At 43.0% G+C, this 16,319-nt stretch overlaps 1 protein-coding gene across 1 annotated transcript in view; it reads right to left on the bottom strand.

Moving 5' to 3' along the window:
• LOC135434514 (uncharacterized) overlaps positions 1-16,319 on the bottom strand; it is a gene marked incomplete at its 3' end in the record, with an annotated part of 65,969 nt that overhangs the window by 25,783 nt on the left and 23,867 nt on the right. The window contains exon 4 of the mRNA XM_064691124.1: positions 12,175-12,259. Within this exon, the coding sequence (XP_064547194.1) occupies positions 12,175-12,259 (85 nt within the window). The remainder of the gene's footprint in view (positions 1-12,174; positions 12,260-16,319) is intronic.

Below are 16,319 nucleotides of genomic sequence, written 5' to 3'. Positions count from 1 at the left end.
GGCAGCGGCATGTGACCGCGCGTGGAGCGTTGGAACGTTTCATCGCCTTTTGCCATGTGCCATCGAAAAAATGGCGCAGCCTTCGACCATGCGGCGGCGACCATGTAACCAACCACTTGAGGCAGCTGATATGAACACACACACACACACACACGCACGCATATGTGTGGAGCTTGCATTGAAATCTCTGCATTGCTCTATAAACTTTTAACCCAATTCTTATGCCTTATTTACAGAGACAGCAACGTTTTATTACGTACGCCACTTACACACACACACACACACACACACACACACACACACACACACACACGCAGAGAGCTGTTGTTGTTATTGCTTGAGGGAGTCATCCGCCTGGCGCTGCTTCAGCTTCGTTTCTCCCGTTATTTATGTTCTATTCATTTTCGAGAGTATTTTTAACTGAACCAATGAAAGACGCACAGATGGAGGTGGGCGGGTGCCGAGTGCTGGGAGATGGGGGATGGGGGATGGGAGATGGGCAGAAGTCAGGCAACTGGGATAACTGCATCCCGAACTATTGCGAAATTTCTTTGACGTAATCTTAAAATTTAGATATACTTCTGATTCAAACTCGAATAAAATGCAACATCAAATATATCTAGAGTATGTATATCTCAATTTAAAAAACTAATTGTCCTGATTGACTGATTGACTGACTAACTGACTGACTGACTGACTGATTGACTGACTGACTGACTGACTGACTGCCCGATTGACTGACTGATTGACTGGCAGAGTGACTCACCGACTGACTGACTGATTGAGTGACTAACTGACTGACTGACTGACTGACTGACTGACTGACTGACTGACTGACTGACTGACTGACTGACTGCCTGATTGACTGACTGACTGAGTGACTGACTGAGTGACTGATTGAGTGACTGACTGACTGACTAATTGACTGACTGATTGACTGACTGACTGCCTGATTGACTGACTGATTGACTGGCTGACTGAGTGACTGATTGAGTGACTGACTGACTGCCTGATTGACTGACTGACTGAGTGACTGACTGACTGACTGACTGACTGCCTGATTGACTGACTGACTGAGTGACTGAGTGACTGACTGAGTGACTGACTGACTAATTGACTGACTGATTGACTGACTGACTGCCTGATTGACTGACTGATTGACTGGCTGACTGAGTGACTGATTGAGTGACTGACTGACTGATTGAGTGACTGACTGACTGACTGACTGATTGACTGACTGATTGACTGACTGATTGACTGACTGACTGACTAACTGATTGGCTGACTGACTGACTAGCTAATTGATTGGCTGACTGACTGACTGCTTGAATAATTGACTGACTGAGCTATGGTCAACTGCAGAGCTATGTCGTTTGCAAACGTTATATCTCCGAGTGAAGTTAATTTCAACTTTTGGTCGGAGATACAGACGTTGTTCAGACGTGGAGGTCATGATAGTACAGGTGGATCAACTATTCCAAGGCCAAAAAAGAGTGAGTAGCAGGAAGAAAGGGTTTTATACCCTTTCAGCACAATGCTTGTGCAAAATGAATATAGAAAGTTAAACATATATAAAGCGCAACATCTTATGCTAGCATGTGAGGCTGAAAAGACTATACAAGTCTGTCAGATTATTGTGCTGTAAATAGTTTTCTCAACAATTAATATTTATGAGCATTAATAATCGTATTTTTATCGATGGGCGAGTGTGCTATCGATTAGTTTTCCGACAAATTCTAGACGTTGAATCGCATTTACAATAAGAAAAAAATGTATGACAAAGCAAAGCTGCGCAAAATCCTCGACCTTTGCATCTTGGCTAACATTTAATCAACGGCCGGCAGCAGCAGCAGCAGCAAGAACAACAACAACAACAATTACAGCAGCAGGCACAACAATAACATTGGCAACAACTGCAACAATTTCCATGCCGAATTTGTGTGGCAAGCAACGAACAAGTCAATGACTTTGCCGCAAGCAGCGGCAGCAACAACCACAAAAAAACAGACTGCAACATAACTAAATATGCGATGCATGTGTGTGTGTGTGTGTGTGTGTGTGCACATATAAGTGCATCTATATGTGGACTGGGACATGAGCTGCACATGCAGCGCTCTGTGCAACAACAGCAACAACAACAAAAACGACAACGACAACAACAACAACTCTCGAGTGCCAACTACTGCCCTACATTCAAGGCAACGACTCGGAGATAAGCGCACACACACACGCACAGATACACACAAGCACACACACACACACATTGCCACTGCCACCAGACACTTCTATGAGGCCCCCAGCGTTGCTTCACAGACCACCCCACCCCCCCCCCCCCCAGCCCCCTGCGGCCACTACTCAATGACTGCTGCACAAAACAACAACGCAACAGAGCAACAAAAATTCCGCTTCAAGTTCCAGAGTCTGTTCCGCATGTGTGTGTGTGTGTGTGTGTGTGTGTGAGTTTTTTAATGTATGTGTAGACATTCTAAGCGGTCATAGTCCCAGTAAACTTTCGCCTGTCGCATTTGGCGGCAGTCGTGGGCGTTTTAGCTAGAGCATAGAGTGCGCAAATACAACCACCGAATGCACGAGCAGTAAAGCAATACAGCCAATCAGTCAATCAATCAATTAGTCAGTTGGTCAATAAATCAGTTGTCAATCAATTAATAAGTCAGCCAGCCAATCAGTCAGCAAATTAGTCAGTGAATCAATCATTCAGTCAGTCAATCATTCAGTCAATCAGTCAGCCAGGCAGTCAGTCAGTCAGTCAATCAGTCAGTCGAGTCAGTCATTCGAGTCAGTCAGTCAGTCAATCAGTCAGTCAGTAAATTAGTCAGTGAATCAATCATTCAGTCAGTCAATCAGTCAGCCAGGCAGTCAATGAATTAGTTAATCAGTCAATCGGTCAGTCAGTAAGACAATAAATTAGTCAATCGTTGTCAATTAATTAGTTAGTCAATCAGTTAGTCTATCATTTAGTTAATCAGTCAGCCAATCAATCAGCTAGTTAGTCAGTCAATCGGCCAGTCAGTCAAACAATCATTCGGTCAAAAAATTTAATAGTCAATCAGTTAGTTAATCGATCATAGGCTGGCTATCGATCTGTCGATCAATCAGTTTGTCAGTCAGTCAGTCAATTAATAGGTTAGTCAATCAGTTAGTCAATTAATCAGTCAACCAATCAATCAGTCAATCAGTTTATTAATTAGTTTATCAATATGCGTTAGTAACAAAATGTTGAATGCACAATGTTGACAAGTCTTCAAACGACTATGCACGACTACGAGATACCCTCTAAGAAGAGAAAATCTCAAAGGTTCTCAACATATTTCAAAACTTTGTACAATCCCTCAATACTCAAATATGAAATTAAATCTATTAAATGTTGGAAACGTTTTTAGACTTTGTCGAATGCCGATTTCTTTGAAGTGCCGAATATTTGATGCTCTTTCAAAGTTATACAAGATATGTGAGGTATTACTATAAACGTCCAAAAAAAATAAACACAAAAATATATCTTCTTTTCATCTCTTTCTCAAACGCCGAACTTTAACCTCTAAAAAACTTATTTACTCTGAAGGGAGTGGGATGACGTATACTTAATATTTAATATTTCATGATTTGCGTACATTATTGGAGAACTTACATATAAAATTTTCTTTCTCTAGCTTTTATAACACTTAAGATGCATCAAAAAGATGCAAAACAATGTGAAGACATTGATCGATATTTCCGGAGTAATCGATAAAAACATGAACCGGTTTATTTTTATAGCTACATTTCAAATAAGTGACATTCCAAGATTTAGATCTAACAAGAGACAAAGTAAATTTGAAATATTGGCAAGCAGTCCAAGCTAACGATAGATCGATAAATTAATCGATTTCTTATTGCAAATGAGTCACAGCCAACTTCAAGTTGATCGTGGTAACTGCTCCTATGGATAACATAAGAGGTATTCCTTAAACTTGATTCGAGATAAATTTACATTGATTACAATAGAGGTATTCCTTAAGCTGAATTCGAGATTAGCTCCAATTTATAATAGGAGGGGAATTCCTTAAACTTCATCGCGATAAGCTCATATTGATAACAGTAGAGGTATTCCTCAGACAATAAAGAATAAAATTTTAGTGTAAAGAGCATTAAATTTATATTTCTATAATTTATTTTATTAATTTAAATATTTGTAAAGATATTCAAAGAAAATATTGGAATTTTGTGAAACTCTGGTTCGTTGTCTTAAGAGATTTTCGTATCGTATTCGCACTTTGAACTTGGCTTCTCCCCCCCTCTCTCTCCCTCCCTCTTTCCCTCTCCCCCCACTGTCTCTCTCTCTCTTTCTCTCTCTCTCTCGCTGTTGCTGTCTTTGTGTAGAGCTCCAAAATTTCACTAAACTTGAATTGAAAATTTTCATGATCAACGGCCAACGATGCGATGTAATCTGCCGCCGCCCTTACCTCGGCCCGTCCCCCCGACCCCTCCAGCACGTTCTCCTGCTCCAGCAGCGCAACAAAACCAAAATCATCTGAGACAACAAGCGTTAAAGAGCAACAAAAACAAACAGAAGAGAGGGAGAGAGAGAGAGTGGGAGAGAAAAAGGGAAAGATATGGAGTAAAAGTGAACGGGCAAGTTCAAGTTTATTTTCTGATGAAGAAAACAATAACAACAACAACAAAAAGGCCATAAGCAAAAAGAGACAAACAAATATGTATAATATAAAAAGCAAAAACAACAACAACAACAACAACAACAGCAGCAACAGCAACGCACAGCACGCACGAATCGAGCGAGCTACCAAAAAAACAACAACAACATTAAAGACAACCAAAAACAAAAAAAGGGCAGCAGAATAAAGCGCGAGGCGAAGAGCAACAACAACGCGGACTGCGGGGGGAGCAGCAGATAGAGAAGGGCGTAGTGTGAGAGGCGAGGGCGGGTAAAGAAACGGTAAAGCAAGTCATATTTAACGCTGGCAAAGCGGGGCGGGGGGCGGGGCGAAGAGAACGTGCGAGCGAGGTAGAAGGGAAACAAACTGCAGGCAACGCAATGTAAATGCTGTGTCTCTCTCTCTCTCTCTCTCTCTGTGTGTGTGTATGTGTGTGCATGTTGACCCCCAAAAACACAAAAACAACGGTTTTTTGTGTAACTGTAACCGGTTCCCATATTGACTCCAACAACAGCAACAACAACAACAACAAGAAGAAGAAATGTCGCTGGGTCGCTACCCTCAACAGAGCATAAACAAAATATAACAAAAAAAATAAATAAAATAATCATTAAAAAACTAACAAGTTAGCAAATGCTAACAACAATTAACAGTTAACAGTTAACAGTCAAACTAATGTAGTTAGTTGGCCCTTTGAAGTGCCGACTTACCAACTCTCATGCATTTGTAAGCCCAAAAAGGAAACTCTTCATGAGCAAGCAGCAGAAAAAAAAGAAGTTCCTTGCAAAAATCCAGCGAACATAAAGAGCTGCATATATGTACATATATATATACTATATACCCTATTTGAAGAAGGGAAGTTTATGTTTTGAAAATATATGAAGAAACACAAAGCTTGAATACCCTTGCAGAAATGTGACTCAAAAGTGTTCATGTACAAAAGACCTTATTATATATATACAAGCACTATGCTATGGTAGTTCGATGCCGATTAAAATATTTGATAAAACAAACTAGTTTTTTATGCTTTTCCCCGAGTTTTTTTATCGAACGTTTTAATGGCAGCTGCATCTAGTTATTGCAGAGCATTCAAAGTGCGACTTATTTAGCTACGTTACTAAAATTTCCCAGTTGAGTTACAAATGTACCAAAATTGGTACTTTATTTATGCAACATTGCAATATTTACCTGCATTTGTTGTTTTCAATTAAACAACGAGCAACGTTTGAAGCTAAATTTAAATTTCTAAAAATATATGTACATATATCTATATCACGATCTGAAACCTCTCTCTATCTCTATCTCTATCTCCATATCTATCGAAAATGTAACCTTCTTATTTTTTGGTACACTGTGTACATTTGCTTGTAATCTTTGGTACAAGATGGTTTTATCAAGCGGCAGCCATGGCTTAAGTGCTCGCTCTCACACGCTGCCTCGCTCTCGCTCTCTTGCGCGCGCTCTCTCTCTCTCTCTCGCGTTACGCTGCTTTACGGTCGCTTGAACCTACAGTTTTGTTTTTTTTTTGGGCATCGCTTGCGTTGACAAGCAACAAAAAAAAAAAAAACGCTGCGAAAAAGGGCGTAAATTTGTTCATTAAGCGTTCATTGACATGAGCGCAGCGCAGAGCAAGGGGTTAACTGGCGAGCGGCGGGGTGGCGTGAAGGGGGCGCAGTGTAAAGGTTGGCGAAACAGGCAACAATTGAAATGTCCATAGTCAAGGAGCTGTCGCTGGAATGGGCCATCATTCAAATGTGCATACAGTTCAAAAAGAAAGCGACAAAAGTGTGCAGAGCGCCGGGCGGCGGTGGGGTACGGTCCGTAAGGTTCGGGTGTCAGCTGTTTAACTGTCGATCTGCGTCAAACAATTTTGATGGCAGCAACTTGACAGCCATTTGAAGCGCACACATACGCACACATACACACACACACACACACGCACACACTCATGCAGTTGAACTTTTTTCAAGTACAGTACTTCAACATGGAGCTGGCGTCGTAATTGATGTGAAAGTGAAATTTTGTTTCGGCTATATTTTCTTTCTCTTCTTCGCTTTATTTTTTATGCGTTGCGTAGCGTGGCGGGGCGTGTCAAGACAAGTGAGTGAGAGAGGGCGAGCGGGGAATGGGGGGGGGCGGTGGGTCAGGCCCGGTAACTGCGAGTGACCATAACCTTAAGTTGTTTCTTTTTTTTTTTTTTTTTTTGGATTTTTTATACATGACTTGGCCAAAGCAAAAGCGGCAAAGCGAATGATGATCGCCGTTTTAAGCCGCTGTCGCTATCTCTGCCGCCGTTGTAGTCGCAGTCGCAGCTGGCGTCGCGGCTGTCAAGTCATATGTAGCTGCAATCATCTTCTGAGCCAAAAGAACACGTGCTGGCTGCCCAAAGAGAGCGGCACAGTAGCAGCGACGCTGACGTTGACGCCAACGCGGACGCAGACGTGCGCAGCAAAGGCAAAGCCAACGGCGGCGTCAACGCCAACGCCAATGCCGGCGTCGTGGCGCATACGTTTTCGACGTCGACGTCGTCGTCGTCGTCGCAACGGGTTCAATGGCTGACCCAATTTCGGGCAAAGCGTCGAATGAGTGGAAAGAAGCAGACAAGAGCGAAGCACGCACTGTGAAGTTAAATAAATGTTGAAGTGTAGCGAAGTGGAGTGTGGAGAGTGTGCTGTAAAATTGAGCAAAGCAAAGGTGGGGTATGGTGGAGTTGGGCCTGTCAAAACGGGAAGTTGTGAAAGCAGCAGCAGTAGCCGCAGCCGCAGCCGCAGCCCGGGAGAGTGAGAGGGCAGAACATGTACGAAATGCTGCAGGAAGAATGCAGAGAGCAAAAGTTGGGCGCAATGACGACACGATGACACGATCAAAAGCGTCTGCTGCTCTCTTTGAATGACGCGCTCTCTCGAACTCTCTCCCTCTCTCTATTTGTGCATGTGCTTCTAACTGAGCTCAGCAGCTGTTACAGTTTGCTCTGTCGTTGTTGTTGTTACTGTTGTTGTTGCTGCTGTTGCGATTGTTAGTTACGTTTTTTCTTTCTGCTTTTGTTGCTTTTGATTTAGTTTCGTTGTTGTTGTTGCCTGATTGGCATTCATGTGATTGTTGCTTTTGCTTTTGTGGGTTCGTTGTTACTTTTATGTAATTTCATTTATTTTCACTCTTTCCGTGTCGGTTTTTTTTTTGCTTCTTTTTTTTCGCTACGTACTTGTTCACTTTCTTTGCGACAGAAGGGAGGCGCAACTGGCAGCCGTGTGTGCAAGCGAGCGCGCGCTATTCACATTGCAGCTTTAATGCAACCAAATTAGCAATGCGAACATTTCTCAATGTTATACGCACTATTATAAACATGTATCTGTGACTGTGTGCGTGTGCATGTGTGTGTGTTTGCGTGTGCGTGTGTATTTGCATATTAATGTGTGGCTTGGCGCTGCAAAATGTTATTGCTTGACCGTCAACCGCTGCGTATACGCAATGTGCAATTGCGAATAACGCATACGCCCCCTTGGCCGCACATCTATGCATATTCAGCATTGAATGCGACCAAACAACTGCTAAAATCAACAACAATAAACTGCACAGCCAGCTGCATCCTCAACAACAACAACAGCAACAACAACAGCAACAACAAGCACGTTGTTGCTTACAATTTGTCGATTACGTGAAAGTTTATTGAACTTTCGATTTCGCTAACAAATTTCAATTCAAAAGGTGGCGCACAATTGCACGCCGAACCAAACTATACACACACATGTATATGCATGTGTGTGTGTTTGTGTGTGTGTGTGTGTGTGTGTGTGTGCCTGCATAGTTTGCTCAGTGAGTCGCTCGGTCAACGAGTCAATGGCGGCTGTTGGCAGTTGGCAATCGACGCTTGAGGCTGCCGTCAAGCGAATCGAATGCAATCGTGACACACACACAGGCACATACACACACACACACACACACACACACACACACACACACACAACACATGCACAGTCAATATAGACACGATTGGCAACGGGGCCTGGCTACGAATTACCCTTAACAGTTCCTCAATTCGATATAAATTTCGATTCCCAACGTTATCAATATATCGATAGATAACTTTTAGCTAAACTATCGATATTTAAAGTTTATTCAATTGGCCATATATCGACATTGGGATTAATGCCGCGATGATATTTAGAGTCTATTCAACTAGCTTAGCCATATCTCATTCAGCTTCATATTTAGATATATATCGATACGTAAAGTTTATTCAATTAGCTTAGCCATTTTTCGACTTTCAGCTTTATATCTCGATATATATCGATAGTTCATGTTTATTCAATTTACCTGTTCTTGGAACATTCAGGTAACTTCAAGTATTGATTATTCTTCAATATATTGATATTTAAGGAGCACTCGATAGATTATATTATGTCCGACTAGGAGAAACCCTAAGGCCAACTGCCATTAAAAACATGCACACACGCACGCAAACCCCAGGGTCTTGACCCCCCCCCCCCCACACACACACCCCCCTTAGCCATCACTACGCATAGGAAATGCGTTCTTGATGAACTTCGGTGTTTATAATCCGATCCCTTTGAAATTTTCAGGGCCGATATAAGCCACAAAACTGTGCGTATATTCCAAAGTGCAAGGCTTTCTTTTCTATTTTGGATATAATCTGTATATCTGGAAATTTTTCCGATGTTATGAAAACAGGAGTTATCGGGTAAAATACACGAAAGCTGTCTTTTATGCTTTTGAAGTTCGCCATGAAAAGAGTATACGCTTATTTGTTTGTCTGTATTATTTGTCTTTGTCTTGTTGCTTCTTTCTATGCAATTTTTATGGCCATTTTGCTGCTGTTGTTGTTGTTGTGGCTGCTCTTTGCTTGGCCACTTTCCATTGCATAAGCAAAAGTTGATGAGAAGCTGAAAGTGGGTGAAGTTGCCCGCTTGCTTCGAATGGGGCACAGTTGTTAGGGGCAGTGGGGGGAGTGGGGGGGAGTGGGGGCGGCTGCTTGCAAGTAAGTGCACTGTACAAACACTTGAAAAATGGCCAAATGGACACTCAAGTCCCTCTCTCTCTCCCTCTCTCGCTCTCTTTTGGCATTTCCCTCGCTGCCTCTGCTCAATTTGATAAAAAGATTTACTTCCTTGTTTGCACCGCTGCAACACCCAACCCCCCCCCCCACCGCTTTCAGCGCCCCCTCACCGAGCCACGTTCACCTTCCCAGCGCTTTGGCCGCCGCCAATGGCCTCGACAACGCGCCCCGGCCTTCCTGTTGCACCCACAACAAGCGCTTGCAACGTTGACTCTATTAAAAGGTGGGCGGTGCGGGGCGGGGCGCGCGGCTTCGTTGTCTGCCTATAAACCACCGACTGCGCACCTATGTCAAGCGTGCATGTGTGTGTGTGTGTGTGTGTGTGTGTGTGTGTGTGTGAGGCATGTTATGTTGCATATTCAAACGGCAGCAGCAACAACAACAATAACGCTGCGCGACTCGTCATCAGCATGTTTTTTTTTGGTATACCCTGTACCCAATGTGCAGAACGGGGTGTAATGAATTTAAGCCAATGAATGTAACAGGCAGCAGGCATGCATACATATACATACATATATTCTCGATCAGCATCAACAGTCGAGTCGACCTGGCCATGTCCGTCAATCCCAGCAGCGATAACGGCTGTCATTTTATTCGAAATCGATAAATATCGATTCCTCAAACCGATAGTTGAGCATTTAGGCACGTAAGCTCCTTCATAGCAACCGCAGTTTGCAAGGGCTAATTAAATATAATCAAACAGGATGTCACCAAAATCGATCAAATATAAATCGATTATTGATATCTTGCACACGTTGGCCATCCTACATTTGGCTTCATTAAGCAGTTAAAATCGATAAATATCGATTTGTTGGTGAACACCAAATGTAGCTTGTAGAAGTGTATTAAGCATATACACAACAGACTGCAGGGTATTCTACTAGTCGGGCACGCCAACTACTTAGCTACAGTCCTCCTGTTCCGCCTCTCGCTCTCTCTCTCTCTCTCTCTCTCTCGCTCTCTCTGTCATTTCGTTCATTTCACCCACTCACAGCCACTCCCACTTGCGCTTATCCATCTGCTGTCACTGCTGCCTGCCCAACCCCCCCCCCCCCCTCCCCCTTGTTCCCTACTGCAGCTAGCACCCCCCACCAATCCAACGCCTGCGCCTGCACCTTCTGCATCTGCCAGCCATCATTGCAATTGGCGTCATTTCGTGCGCCGTCGCCGTCGACGTCGACGTCGCCGTCGCTGTTGCCGTTGCCGTTGCTTTTGCCGTTTGCATCATCACCTTGTGCCGTTGTCAGGGCATTGGCACAGTTTCTCTTCTTCTATATGCATGCATGTACACTAACACACACACACACACACACACACACGTATATATATATATATAGCTGTCTGCTTTTGCGCTTGCCTGTATTTGTATTTATATGTTTTTGCTTTTTTGCTGCGCTTCTAATTCGCCTTTTGATTTTCTTGTTTTCGCAGTTGCAGTTGTTGTTTTTGTTGTTATACTTGCAGACGAACTTATTGAAAGGGTATTTATTATTGGTGTATTAGTCTGTGCATGTCTGTGTGTCTGTGTGTGTGTGTGTGTGTGTGTGTGTGCGTACGAATATATAACAAGAGCTGAAAGCTTAACAACTTCGAGATCACGAATTTTAACTAAAGCGAGTTCAAGCCGCGAGACAAATATTTCGATCAATATATTGATAACAATGTCGACACAAACATATCAATGTCAATCGTATCGATAACAGGGGCATTGATTAGGGAAGTGTTTCTTTATACAATATCGATAACAAAATCGTGACATAACTATAGTTTCTCTTAACAACATATCGATAACAATATCGACACAAATATGTTGATATCAAGCACAAAAGAGTTGCCTACATCAAATCGATACATCACAACGACACAGATTAACACCATAACCGTAACGATATCGATACCAATCGATAATTATCAGAGTACTCCTCTCCGATACTGATGAAAGTTTCTTCCTTCAATCGAGAAAAATGTTTTTAAGTTTCGCTGTAACTGCACAAATGTCGATAGCTATAACTAAATCGATTAAAATATCGATTAAATAGTACATAACTTATTCAAAACAGCGTTAAGAACTTATGCAATACAGTTTCAAAATATTAACAATGAATATATAAGTAGTATAATATAATGTGGGTACACAAATACAGTGGCCCCTCGCTAATGAAAACGATTTCATTTTAGAGTTGAGTATAATAGACTTTCATAAATGAGATCTAAGCCTGAGCTCCTTCATGTAATCTTTGATTTATATTTTTACAGTTATATCCTATATTTTGTGAGGGACTCAGCATGCAACTCTGAAATCTGTAATCGTTGCATTTAGAGGTTCGCCTCTTATCTTAGCATACTTACTGGCTGTCCCTGCGTTTGGGTAATGGGAAAGTCTTTGCCCGATTGCTGATTATCGATAACTGGAAAATAATCAATACCTACCCCGTTAACTGCACGCGAGGCAGCGGCAATTTCTGCTGTGGCAACTTCTACGGCTGCAAGTCCCGCTCCGCGTAGATGGAAATGGCTGCAATGGAAAATGGAAACGGAAGGAAAAGCGAGAGTTAATAATAATTAAGTTTGAAATGCGGCTAGAACTAATATGATGCTACAGGTGAGTGAAGAACAGAGAGAGGGAGAGCAAGAGCAAGAGCTGTAGAGGGGGGGAGAGAGAGAGAGAGAGAGAGAGAGAGTGCGAGCGAGGTCGCTGACAAGTCAGTGACCGAGAGTCAACTGTGCGCATGAGGGACATTTGGCTGACCACGGCGCGACCCTGGATATATTTTTGGTTGCCTGCCGTGCAGGGCAGACCACGGCGGGTTGCATACCCTATATATGCACATATGTATGCGCATATACCCTGGGACATGTTGGCGCTCGCTGTGGCCCAGGTAATTGAGGAAGCTGGCGCTTTGGCCCGGCTGAAAATCAATGTCTATGTCTGCGACGCTGTCTCCACTGTGTGGGCCACTAAAAAAAGCTTGTGAGGGTCGCGGTGAGGGACGTTTGCCGTGTCATTGTTGTTGCAGTGCATTTGCCAAAAAAAGCTCTTGCCAGCAGCGGCAGCGGCAACGGCAGCGGCAACGGCAGCGACTTGCTCTCCCACTTGCAGAAAGCTTTTTGCGCTCTCTTACAGGCGGCGGCAGCTGCGCTCGCTCGCATTGCAAAAAGAAAGAAACTAAATAAAGGAAAACTGCGCGACGTCGCTGCCGACGCGACCTGCCGCCTGCGCTGGGCTATTGGGATAGGTCCAAGTCCAGGCACTGTGTGCTTGCGTCTCTGTGTATGTGTGTGTGTGTGAGTGCTTTTGCGTTCGCCTTGCTACAAATAGCGAATGATTGCAGTCGCATTTACCGTTGCCTCGCTCAGTCGGTTAGTCAGTCAGTCTATGCAGTCCGCCCCTCTCCTCCCCGCACTCATTGTTTTATGCCTCTTTCGCCGCACATTCCACCCAGCCATGCACTTTGCTCGCCTTTGCGCATTGCATTTGAATATATTTTTATTCAATTCTTTTTATTTTCGCCACAGCAAGAACAACGGCCAACTCCTAGCGAGAACTGCACTACACAAAAACATGCATGGCCGCCCCCCTTCTGCCATGCCCTGCACAATTTTGTTTTCATGCAAAAAGGTTGAAGACCTTTCACCTACTTTTGTCGCGGACGGGGCGAACGTCGGCGCAGGGCGAAGAGCAAACTGTTTTTCGCTGTGTGCGAGCGCCAGCGAGTGTGGCGAGCCAAGGCGAGGCGAAGACAAACAAAACAACTGCCTGTCAAGTAAATGATGGCGCAGCGACTATTGAATACCCTGTATGCGTTGCAGATCTATCTACTTATAATACCAATAATATATTAAAATAATACAAATCTAAATACTGAATGAAAATTGTGTTCGTATTTTAAAAATAGATGATATTAATATGAAAACTACCTAACAATTTTCAACAATAACTATCAAACAGCTTATTATTAAATGCAAATCATGTTTTTCAAATATAATATCATCAGACCCTAATTATTAAAATCAAATCGAAAACATTTTTGGCGTAGCACGTTTTGTTTTAAAATCACAATTTTTTGGTAGATTATTTTTTTTTTCCATTTTTTTCCAATGATAGATGGCCCACTTTCGACGTACGTATAAAAACATGCGGCACTCATACCTACATTATTTGTTCATTTATTAGTAAGCACTCTTAAATTTCTGTACACACATCTAGCATATGTGTATAAGCGAAATTCATAGTTATAATAGGCTATTTTAAAAAAGCACAATTCTTAGCCGAATTCAATGCTACTCTTTGAAAATCGTTAAAAAATTAATAAAATAACTGTTGGCCAAAGTTTTGATAAAGTCTGCATGAAATGCCTGACAAAACTGTAATGATTAATGCAAGGGTATTTCAATAGAAACAGATGCAGCAGCGGGCGCGAATGAAGTATGGACGAAAGATGCAAGAGAGGAGCCTGATCTCTGTGTGTGTTTTTGTGAGTGTAGCTTGCGTTATGCGTGTGTATTGGTGTGCACATATATTTAGCACATTTAGTTTGTTCGATTCGCAATTTTTTGCGCTTGCTGTTGTTGTTGTTGTTGTTGTCTGTGCTGTGTATTGAATGCAAGATCGTTTAATATTAGGTTTTTTGTAATGCAATCCTAGCAGCTGCAGGTAACGGTGACTAATTGAACAGACGCAAAATGAAAATGTAAAATAATATATGTATGTTGATTCCCGTTGCCTTGCCCAACAGCTGACCCGCTTCAGTCGCTTTCTTTGCGGTAATTTTGTTGCTCTTTTGATTCTGTTTTACAGTTCTTTATGCTTTTCTTTTTCTTTTTCATTTATGCCTTGTTGTTGTTTTTGCCAGCCAATCGCAAATTATTTGGGTCAATTATAAATATTAAACGCAATTAGCAATGAAATTTCAATTTCATTATCACCAACGTTGACGGCGACGTTCGCAGCGCGCAAAAAAAAAAAACAAAACAAAACAAATTTGTTGACGACGCGCACAACGCGAATGATAAGCAATAAGCGAGTGCAAGTGTGAAAGAGAGGGGGCACAAGCAGAGACGGGTTCGGTGATGAGCTGGGCAATGCATGAGCCAGAGATGGATTAGGGGGGGGCAGCTGCGGAGCTGCGGGGTCTGAGTGCTGGCGGCAGCAAACGATGTCGTCGTCGCCGTCGTCAGCGTCATCGTTTGTTCTCTCGCGCAATGTCAAGATTATTGTGACCTTAATTTTGGACATTGTCAAAAATTACGTTGAACACACGAAATGCGTGTAAACAATAGTTAGATAAGATGCAGCAGCAGCAGCAGTAGCAGCAGCAGGAACAACAACAGCAGCTGCCGCTGTTAGACGGCTGTTAAAAATGAAAACTCACTGACAGCCAGTCCTTGACAAATGCCAAATGGCTTATCGTAGCATGCAATTCATGCACTCCCAAGACCCAAAGCCCACCCACTTCGTGGTCTACTGGTCTTTTTATTTTCTACCTGCATGCTAAAATGTCAAAACAGAAAGGCGCAAATTGCGCCAATTGCAGTAACAAAAACAACTGCAAGCAGCTCTTCTATTACAGACGCACACACACACATGCATAGAGCGAGAGAGAGAGAGAAACACACATACATGCAAATGCCCGCCCGCCTGCCGCCTCAGCGAGTTGTTAATTGTCTTTGACTTGGAAATGACCTTAAACTAGGTTAAAGCTCGCCAATGTTGACCAAGATGGGCTGCGCGGGGTTGCGGCGGCGGCTGCTGTGCTTTTGTCTGTGCAGTCGCTATAAATTTGAACTTTCTGTGCACCAGAGCGTGACTGCAGCGCTGCGAGCGCGTGTGTATGAGCAAGAGAGAGAGCGCAAGAGGAAGAGACAAGCATGAATATTAAATTAAGCAGCATGCATATGGAACTATGCAGGAAACGATCCCATGCAATTCGATGCACAGTTCGCAAAAAATAGAATGTTAACGAAAAGCTCTGCTAATTGCTTAGATATTTACGTATGTACATATGTATGTATATGTACATATATACATGTGCATGTATGTATGTGTGTGTGTAATTAATTTCTATTTGCCAAGAGAAAGTAAAAACAAAAAAATAAAATGGGGAAAAAAACCATCATTCATTGCTCATCAAATTTGACGGCAACGGTTCGTTTTCTATTGTGTGACCCCCCCCCTCTCTCTCTCTCTATCTATCTCTCTCTCTCTCCTTGCTGGCTCTCTTGACTCCCAATAATCATTGTGGCGCTGTTGCGGCGTAGGCGTTAAGTCAGCTGCGCAGCGCCAAAAACGAGAGAGCGCAACGAACTAAATACAAGAAGAGCAACAACAATGCGCATTACAATCAAATAACATAACAAGGGCCAGCCAACCAGTTGGCAACCCCCCCCCCCCCCTCACTCAATCTCTCTCTCTTCCTACACACCAACTCTTGTGTTGATTTGAGCACAGCTTGAAATCGCTGAGAATGAGAGAGAGCAGCAAAACAGAACGACTGTATATGTGCGTGTGTGTTAGTGTTGGCTGCGCCAAGAGAACGCCCGTGAGAGAGCGGCGGCCAAAAGGTGAATGACATGCC

The sequence above is a fragment of the Drosophila montana genome, unplaced genomic scaffold (genome assembly GCF_035044405.1).
Source record: "Drosophila montana isolate Dmon_TW-CO22-7 unplaced genomic scaffold, ASM3504440v1 contig_3326_1, whole genome shotgun sequence".
Taxonomy (NCBI): domain Eukaryota; kingdom Metazoa; phylum Arthropoda; class Insecta; order Diptera; family Drosophilidae; genus Drosophila; species Drosophila montana.
The sequence above is the reverse complement of the archived record's forward strand: the minus strand, read 5'-3'. Positions and strand labels throughout refer to the sequence as shown.